Source organism: Zasmidium cellare, assembly GCF_010093935.1.
Source record: "Zasmidium cellare ATCC 36951 unplaced genomic scaffold M409scaffold_110, whole genome shotgun sequence".
Taxonomy (NCBI): domain Eukaryota; kingdom Fungi; phylum Ascomycota; class Dothideomycetes; order Mycosphaerellales; family Mycosphaerellaceae; genus Zasmidium; species Zasmidium cellare.
In genome coordinates this window covers 1-9377 of record NW_022987054.1, presented here as the reverse complement: position 1 = coordinate 9377, position 9377 = coordinate 1, and the positions used below count along the sequence as shown (strand labels likewise).

The 9377-nt window shown below is 50.1% G+C and overlaps 3 protein-coding genes across 3 annotated transcripts; all 3 read left to right on the top strand.

The window, feature by feature from the left end:
• Positions 1–767: 767 nt before the first annotated feature.
• M409DRAFT_31133 (uncharacterized protein) lies at positions 768–1112 on the top strand (the record flags this gene model as incomplete). The annotated part of the gene is made up of 1 exon (XM_033810202.1): positions 768–1112. One exon carries the CDS (start codon positions 768–770, stop codon positions 1110–1112), a length of 345 nt encoding a protein of 114 aa, XP_033659228.1.
• A 2174-nt stretch (positions 1113–3286) lies between these two features.
• M409DRAFT_61747 (uncharacterized protein) lies at positions 3287–3793 on the top strand (the record flags this gene model as incomplete). Its single annotated transcript, XM_033814866.1, has 1 exon — positions 3287–3793. One exon carries the CDS (start codon positions 3287–3289, stop codon positions 3791–3793), a length of 507 nt encoding a protein of 168 aa, XP_033659227.1.
• Positions 3794–4983: 1190 nt separating this feature from the next.
• Positions 4984–6929, top strand: M409DRAFT_71691 (uncharacterized protein; the record flags this gene model as incomplete). The annotated part of the gene is made up of 3 exons (XM_033819284.1): positions 4984–5159; positions 5210–5675; positions 5754–6929. The coding sequence occupies 3 exons, from the start codon at positions 4984–4986 to the stop codon at positions 6927–6929; spliced, it is 1818 nt and encodes a 605-aa protein (XP_033659226.1).
• Between the last annotated feature and the right edge of the window lie 2448 nt (positions 6930–9377).

The following is a 9377-nucleotide window of genomic DNA, read 5'->3' as shown; positions in this document are numbered from 1 at the left end:
GATGGAGCCGTGAAAATCACGTTCGATATTATGCTACGGTATTTGGGTCGCCGTTCAGAGGGTGAGCATTCACTGTCTCCTTGGTTTCTTCAATGTTGTCCTGCCGACTCTCAAATCGCTGCTGTAAATATTTCAGGGCCTTTGTGGTCATACTCCACCATCTAAACCCCAATGTACATGATGCCGTGACTACAAGGTTTACGCTCTGGACAAGTTCCCAAATCGATGAACAATAGCAGGAACCAACCCATGTGTGACTGTGTTCGTTAGTCACAGGAAGCAGGAGAACTGAGGGGAGATAAGCTCCACTCAGTCACGTGACTCTTGACAGTGATGCCTTAGGCATCCATCTCGGTCTGCCCATCTGGACTGTGCAGAAGTATCCTGGAGTTGCAAAAACACAATATCAGGCCAACCACCCGCAAGGCGAACAACGTGAATCAGAGGCACCTAGATTTAAGCTGCACAAATCGACAGAAAGTTCCTCAGGCCCGGACTTGAGGCAGGAAACATCAAGTGACTTCAAGCAATCAATGGGTCAAGAGTCCAGCAAACAAGAATCGAATGGGCGGGAATCGAACGAAGAAGGATCGAATGAGCGGGAATCAAACGAACAAGAGTCCAACAAAGGACCAAAGAGTCAGGTATCTGGGCCGAAAAGTGACGAACAGGAGCCAGCAGACTTCAACAGGGGAGGACTAGCATTCGTTCCATCGGTGCACAAGGAAAGAGCACCGGTTCAATTGATCTAGGGAAACTTCGGCGACATGGGTGATGATAGGGTTGCTAAATTCTGGGAACGTAGTCTGCTAGGACAACTTTTCCAGACTGATTACATCGAGGACCACCTTGCCATTTTCGTGGCTGGTATTAATTGCATTCCTCCTCACCTACCAAAGAGAAAGAAACGCATGTACCATTACTACGATCCTGATCTGTGGAACGGTGACGAAGACGACGAAGATGACGAAGATTTCGTCAACGAGGAACATACTCAGACCGACTCAGAGGGGGACAGCTCAGAAGGGGACAGTTCCAAAGAGGAACTGGCCAAAATCACGGAAGAAGGGCAAAAAAGGGGCAGGGAAAGCCAAGACCAGAAGGCGCAGTAAAGAGCTGGTAACGGAGAGCCTAGAAGAATAAGATGAAACAGATGCCAAGAGTGAAGCTAAATTCGGCAAAGGGCGCAGACAGATAGTGCAGAACAGGATAGGCTGGCGAAGAAGAAGAAAATCCCAGCTGTGATTATGACTCATTGAGGTTCGTGGACCTAGAAACCTCAAATAGCTCTAGTGCGCTAAAACAAGGCTGCAGCGTCGGCTCGTATCCACGGAATTCCCGGCGTCCCCGACACGCACCCCTTGCGAACGGCTGCGCCACAGCGGACAGCCGCGAGCGAATGAGCGTAGAACTAGCCGAACAGCCCACTTCTTAAGAGCTCGCTCCCTGCTCCCTCGCTTCCCCGCTTTACGTTCTTGATTTCCTTACCTGAATGCATTTCGATTGCAATGCTTTTGAGGTTCTTGAAAGAGGCAACCCAACACCAAACCAAACAGAAATGTACGACGCGATGGTGAAGCCAATAAGACCGACGTATGCGGCGTACATGGCCATGTCGTCGAGCCCATACTTGCGACGTCGCTGAAGAAGTGTGATGAGACGGCATATGGTGACGAGGGTTCCTAACGATGTAGAAGTCGCTCCTGCTTTCGTCAGGGCCGTGCGTTGTGTTTTTGATCCCATCTAGCTTACCAACCACTATCAGGACGTTCCTGTCGGACATGCTAACCTAGAAGTCGGTATGCACGTCTTCCTAGCAAACTAGGGTGTCGACTCTCAAAATATATACTCAATATCGTGTTGCAGTAGCAAGAAGAGAGATACAACAGCATGGAGGTCATCTGGTGCAGTCCTCTCAGCGGAGCATGCATGATACGGTTACGCGATTGAGAGATTGGCAACGAATCGCATGATTTGCACCGAGAGAACGGAAAAGCTCGAGCTCGGGAACGGCAAGACAGCTTACCTCTGCTAGCGCAATTTCGCCTCTTACGGACATGCTCAGGCGCCTTACTTCCGTCTAAGTCGTTGCACTCTTGCTCGCTTGGGTCTCGTTTGATATTGACGACGTATACAGGACGGTCCAAGGGAAGACGCGAGCCTTTAAGGAAGCTCCAACGAACATGGGAAAACCACCATCCCGTCAAGATCCTGCCAAAATGCCATTGAAGCCGGAAGCCATACTTGCTTCATTTCGACTGGTACGCTTGCACTACTTGCACTCGACGGCGCAGGTGAGCTCACAAGACCAGGAACTTCCTCCGTCGTATCCAACTAAGAAACATGAGTTCGAGGCCGGCCCTCTCGAAGAGGCATGGTGCGAGGTGCTGAACATGTCGGACAAGAAGAAGAAAGCCTCGTGGGCACGTGATCTAACGACGACGACGACGACGACACGAAGAGCAGTAGAGGACTTGAGCGAGCCTTGAAACAGACTTGATAAATACACAGTGTTGTAGTAGCACACAGTACTAAGTACAGTACATGTCTGCGGAGTGAGAGTAATTAGTAGCTTCGTTGTTTCTACGGGCAGAGATGTCGGAGCAGACAAGCATTTCTACGTTGCTTGTCATTTACATGACTTTTCATTTCCGTTCGAGTGTAGTATTGGTTTGCCTGTCCAGGTTAGTCGGTACACAGATGTTCTTGGGGGTTTGAGAAATCAGTCCAGGTATAATTCTGTTCTATTCTTGAAGGCTTAGCAAGGAGTTGAGGGTAGCTGTGCGATACCTAGTACAATATCTGTAACGTTCTTCTTGCAAAAGAAAGAAGACCAAATGTCGAGCGTTACAGTAACTATCCTCCGGACAGTGTCCGCTCTTGTCGCAGTTATACTCGTCTTAAGTTATGTGTGCCTTGGCTATGCGAATGGAAGTCTTGGCACAACTTGAGCTTGTAGCTTCGTATTCGGTCTTCTCTCTGCATCCGGCAGTCGGATAAAGTCGGCAATATCCGTAACAACTTACACTGCTAGCCAAAGCGCTAGGACGATGATGCTGCGTGTCGGCCGCGATGCTGACGCCTGCACCTCGATCCGCGTGTGTCATGGTTGGCAACAAACTTCAGGACAAGTTCATGCATTAGAACGTCTAAGGTAACCATCGTGATTTGCTCGGCGATAGGATTCGCCTCGCATCAACATACGTATAAATATAGTAGGTACCGTGTGGTAGTTTCTGCTGCCATTGATGTCTCTCAAGCCTAGCACACACGAAATACTGTGGCAATGGAGATTCAACCCTCTTTGGACTTCACCAGCAACAACAGCCAAACTCGAGGCGACATAAAGTTGCCTTTGACCTCGTGTCAACGCAAACGCACAGTCTGCCGGAGACGTGGGGACATGACGGAAGCCCAACTAAAACTGAAGCGCCAGCAAGATCGAGATGCGCAAAGCCGGAAAAGGCAACGCATACGAGAGAGCAATCAACGCATGGAACACTTGGAAAAGGTTGTCGTTGAAATGAAGCGTGAACTTGTGGCAGAGAAGAACAGATGCACACAGCTGCAACGGCGCGTCCACCAACTTCTCGCGACAATCAGTTACCGGACTGCGGATGTCGGAAATGTTCAAACCATCTCGTTGGAGCGTCTGCCACTTTACACGCAATGCTTCCCTCGGGGCCCATTGTCAGCATCCATCCCGGATTCACAAGCTTCTACTTCTCCCCGCGAGTGGTTAGTAAATTTGGGTGGCTCGCGGGGAAGGACTCCTCTAACGGAAGAAGCTTGATGCCTATGTTCGCGCGATCAAGCCAGTCCTTGTCAGTCTGGAAGGGGTATTGAGACGAATACAATCACATATTGACTCCTTTAGAGCGAACAGTGTATACTGGATGACCCTCCATAGCGCTAAAAGACTCGCACGTTAGTTTTTCGTTTATTCAGGTAGGTAGGGAAGAGCGCCTGTGTTCTGCGAACATGTGAAACATACTGAAAACCTCCAAATAGGATATGTATCAGTTTCTTTTATGTAACGAAACACTCGTGGGTCGAATCTTGCGCGATTGTATTGTGCGGCTAACATAAGTCCGAGCTCGGACGGATGATCAGTCAAGGTGCACAACACCCATGGAAACACGGCAGTTAGCATCTTTCAAGTTATCTATCTTCCAAGTGGACTAGGTCCAGATAGGCGCAAACGCCAGATCATCGTCGGCGCGGGACCTGCGCCGCAGTCTTAGCCTCGCCGAAGCTGCGTATTGAGTAAAGTTATGATACGATTGTCAATTACGATGTTTCAATTTTTTCGAACGAGCATTCACTCGACATGTCTGCCTCGGAAGAGCGGCATCGGTCAGAACAGGCAATGTCGTCTCTCATCAATACAGCAGTATATGTCCTCCACATCCAGAAAAGTTGGTGTTGCTAACTATCAATCTGGCGCAATTTGGGATTCTTCTTTGCTATACCACCCGAGACTTTGAGAGGCGGACGCAGAGGTATGTACCTATGAAGCATTGACGACTAGGTATACCAACTATAGTGAAAATCTATGTACACGGCAACAGGAGTATATGCCTACGTCTCGAGTATTTCTCGTAAAGACATCTGTGATCTGTGGAGTACTCAAGTCATATCATTGGAATTTTGGACAACATACAAAAGCCACTACAACACAACGCCAAGTCTACTTGGCACAATACTGCAGTCAATAGATAAACAGTTGGCCAGAGATGTAGCTGCATTAGTTGTGCTCATTGGCTTCCCTTGTATTAGCGACAAGCTAGCCGTGGCAGTGCTCGGGGGCTAGTCTCCTCCATGTCGCGGTAGTCTTTCGCGGTTGAATCATCTCTGGCGATCCCACTCGAGCTTTCATCTCCGGAGTCGGGACTGATAACACATATAGAAAGACGCTCTGGATTTTCACCTTGCAGATCCCCGTTCTTTCCCAGCTCACCATAGCCGGGTTATATTTGAAAAATGGCAATGAATAGCACCCCACGAATTGGTTACAACACCAACGACAGTGTTAGATCTTTAAGCTGGAATGATGTCTCGGTGACCGTGAAACCACGCAGAGCGCATTCACAAGACATTCTAAGAAACGTCAGTGGCATCGTTCAAGCCGGCGAGATGATGGCGATCATGGGACCCTCGTAGGTGCATACCAAGCATTCACCTCTGTTTTTGCTTACATCTCCCGCAGCGGATCTGGTAAATCGACACTTTTGAACGCTCTGATGAATAGGCATAGCAACCGCTCGACGAAGATATCGGGCGGCCCTCGAATCAACGGTCTGGAAGTGGAGGCGTCATACATGCACCAACTGTCGACGTACGTGGAACAGGACGACGCTCTTTGCGGATCTTTGACAGTACAAGAGACGCTTCAGTTTGCGGCCCGCCTGTCGCTCAAGCTCAGTCCGGCCGACGAGCAGGCGCGTGTGAACTTTCTCCTGGACGCATTCGGACTGAGCCATCACGCCGGGACAATTGTGGGCACTGCGGTTAGGAAAGGAATCTCCGGAGGGCAGAAACGACGGGTCAGCATTGCCGCACAATTAATTACAGGTCCTAAAATCATTCTCCTCGATGAACCAACATCTGGCCTGGACTCACAAGCAGCATTTGAGATCGTCAAGCTCGTGAAAAGAATTACCATGGAGTACAAGGTATGATGAAGGCGCTCATATCGCGACCTACGACGGCTGACCTTCCCCACGCTCATGACAGTGGTCGCTATCCATCAGCCTTCAACGGCAATCTATGAGATGTTCGACAAGATTCTGCTGCTGACGCACGGCGTCACAGCATTTAACGGAAGCATCGCCGAAGTGCAACCATATTTTCGCGCCGTGCAAAGTCCTGTCCCCCCATTCACTAATCCTGCTGAGCACATTCTTGCGTACGCAAATACAGGTTTTGGGCAGACTTTACCTGTCGTACGGAATGCATGGTTGAGATCGTCGCAGATCCAGACGACCAACACGGAAATGGAGTATGCAAATGTCAAAGCTTCAATTGAGCCGCAGGTGCCGGATCAACAGTCCTACGTCCGGCCGGGATTCGTGGTGATCACGAAAACTTTGATCCATCGGGCTTTCATCAAATCATACCGGGACGTGGTGGCCTATGGCATCCGCATGGCCATGTATCTTGGCCTGGCGATCATGATGGGGACCATATGGATTCGACTGCGCCCAGTGCAGGAGAACATCCAAGCTCTCACCAACGCCATTTTCTTCAGCGGCGCATTCATGTCGTTCATGGCGGTTGCCTACATCCCGGCCTTTCTCGAAGACCGCGCGCTTTTTACTAGAGAACGCGGAAACGGCCTGTACGGACCTACTCCATTCGTTATTGCCAACTTCCTCACGGGCGTCCCCTACCTGCTGGCTATTGCGCTCGTCTTTTCCCTCGTTGTCTATTGGCTGTGTAACTTCAATCCGACGGGACACTCTTTTATTATCTGGACCCTCTGGCTCTTCCTCGACCTCCTTGCAGCGGAGTCGCTGGTCATACTTATCAGCTCGTCGGTACCTGTCTTTATCGTGGCATTGGCCGGGACTGCGTTCGCGAATGGGCTGTGGATGTGTACAGGTGGGTTCCTCGTTCGCCCTCAGACGTTGAATCCATTCTGGCGGTACTTGTTCCACTATATCGACTACCAGTCCTACGTATTCCAAGGCATGATGGTCAACGAGTTTGGAGACCGAAATTATTCTTGTGCAGCGCAGGAAGTGGGCCGCTGCTCATGCATTTATCGTACAGAGCTAGAGGAAGAGTGTTTGATTGCTGGACGAGGTGTGTTGGAGCAGTACGGATACGACGATCGTCAGACTGGGACTTGGGCGGCAATCTTGATCACAATAATCGTTGTCTATCGAGTCTTAGCATGGGTAGTGTTGTGGGTTCGCCGGCGTTGATGCAAAGAGAATGACGCGTGATCGATCAGCCAAAGTCTTGCGTCGGAGTAGTCAGTTGTCCCATCACCCAAAAAATCCAGAAGCGCGATGCACAGCGCACATGCCGTACGTCCGCTTAGTCATTACACAGTTTCTTCTATGTAACTTCTCGTACGTAGGATGGAGGAGGGCCAAGAGGAAGGCTCAAAAAATAAGGCAGAGTGCATCCGGGTGTACCGAATGTGGCGAAATGGCCGACCCTACCCTTCGGCAGATCATCTCGTCTGGCGCCACCTCTGCCTAGATCGCGCTCGGAGTCTCGGGCCTATTCAATTGACTCTCCATCTTATTCCGAGTGTTTGTTAGAGACAAAAAGCGGGCAGGGTTGCGACAGAAAATGACTTCGCGTTTACCTCGCAATTTTCGCTTCTGTCGAGACCACTTGCTCGTACGCCCACAGACGCTGCAGTACAACTCGTATGAACCTCATAACTCACCAACACATTCCTTATTCACTCCGCCTAGAATGTTACGATTTTGGTACGTCTCCGGCGCGATTGTGGATGACTTGCAGGGTTTAGAAGGTGGTGAAGGAGGCGAAGAAGAAATTCTCAGCTCAGCAGTACGGTGACCTGTAACTAAGCTTGAATACTCACGGTGCGCCCCGAGACGAGCGTTCCAGATACACAATCTTCTGCCTCCGTAAATAGAAACAAAGACTGGTAAGCACGGAGGCATGGCTTCTGTCAGGTAGTGCTGAGCCCCCGGTCGTTCAGCATTCTCTTCTTCTCCACCCCTCTGTAACCCCTTAGCTAGTCTCTAGGTGAATTATCCGCTAGAGTGAGGAGGTCGACAGCAGCTCCTTACACCGCAAGAGGAGAGGGCAATGCCGTACAGTATGTTTTCTCAGGTCATAAATCTCGCCCTCTGAAGAAGGCTTCTAGAGTATCGTGTCGCAATCTATTCCTATGTAGGTTTAATCGCTGCTCGAACGCATTAGACAGTTGAAGATAATCGTCACTTTATGCTCGACAGAGGTATACCTCGCTTATCCTCTTTCCTGTTGTCTCTAAGCCAATTGAGCTTAAAGATAAGCATTTCGTAAGTCGCTTCACCTCGAATGGTGTTTACGTCGGCCTGGAAGAAGTTCGCTTGTTCTAAGGTCTCGGCCTAATCTTCTATTAACGTCTCTCCTTGTATCACGGGACGCACTATGTCCCGGGACGCGTGGACCGAGGTCTTCCCTTTTATAACGCATTTTGATTGAATTGTCAATCCTGATACATCCTCCTGTTAGATCAGTATTCCTTTTCAGTCTACCCAAGTTTCGTGAGATAATATGCTTCGTACGTAGGTCGATAGTCCGATTTTGTTGTCGGTGTCAGGATTTCTCGGATCTTGGATCGTCGTTTACTCGGCCCTCCCATGCGTTACTGGTATCTCGACTAGAAGAAGAGTTGATTCGTATTTAGAGAGGCTGTGTGGAAATTTTAGAGGAGTTCTGAGACGAGTTAATAGTGTTGTCGTCGAAAAGGATGTAAAATGGTAGCTCAGAAAGTGGCGTCCGAAGTGGCTTTGTGGCGCTTTGAGTGGCGCATTGTTTAGAGATTCTGGAAGGTTCTAAGGACACGTCGCATGGTCGCTCGCTCGAGCACCACGAGAGCGTCGCTGCGCTCTTCCTCTCCCTCCCATTCCCACCCCTTTCCTTTTATAGTAAACGCTTCACATTATGGATAACGCAAGCCGAGCACTAGCGCAAGGTGCTCCCCCCGACGTACCTAACTCGTATCGTGCCCTTGCAGATCACAGCGGGGTGCCTCGCTCCACACTCCACTATCGCGCCCACGGACGACGCTTAATCGAGGAGAAGGCCTAGAGTCAACAGTACCTCACAGCTGGCGAAGAGAAGGCGGTCGTCGGATTCTTGCTGCAAATGTCAGATCTCGGACGTCCCGTTCGCATCAAGCACATACCTTCCCTCGCTTTTAGTGCGACACGTCACAGACCGACCTCTACCAGACCAGCAAAGCCACCGGGTAAGAACTGGGCGAAGGGTCTCGAGAGCCGCCACCCGGAGCTTAAATCGAGAAGAGTCGGTGCGTTAGACTGGAAACGCCATGGAATACACATCTACCCGAAAAGCAAGCATTGGTATAAGGTGATCGAGCCGCTTCTTCGAGATCCAGCCATACTTGCCGAGAATGTCTACAACATGGACGAGACCGGCGTCATGCTTTCCATGCATAGTTCCGTCAAGGTTCTCGTGGGCAGGGATGACATGCAGAGCCACAGAGGTGTACAGGTGAATCGCAGTACTATAACCGCGATCGAATGCATTAGCGCCGACGGTAGGTATCTGAACCCTATGGTCATTTGGCCTGCTACTACTCATCGAAGTAATTGGACTACATTTCCTACTCCCGGCTGGCACTACGCGTGCTCTGAGTCGGGGTACACCGATTCCAACAT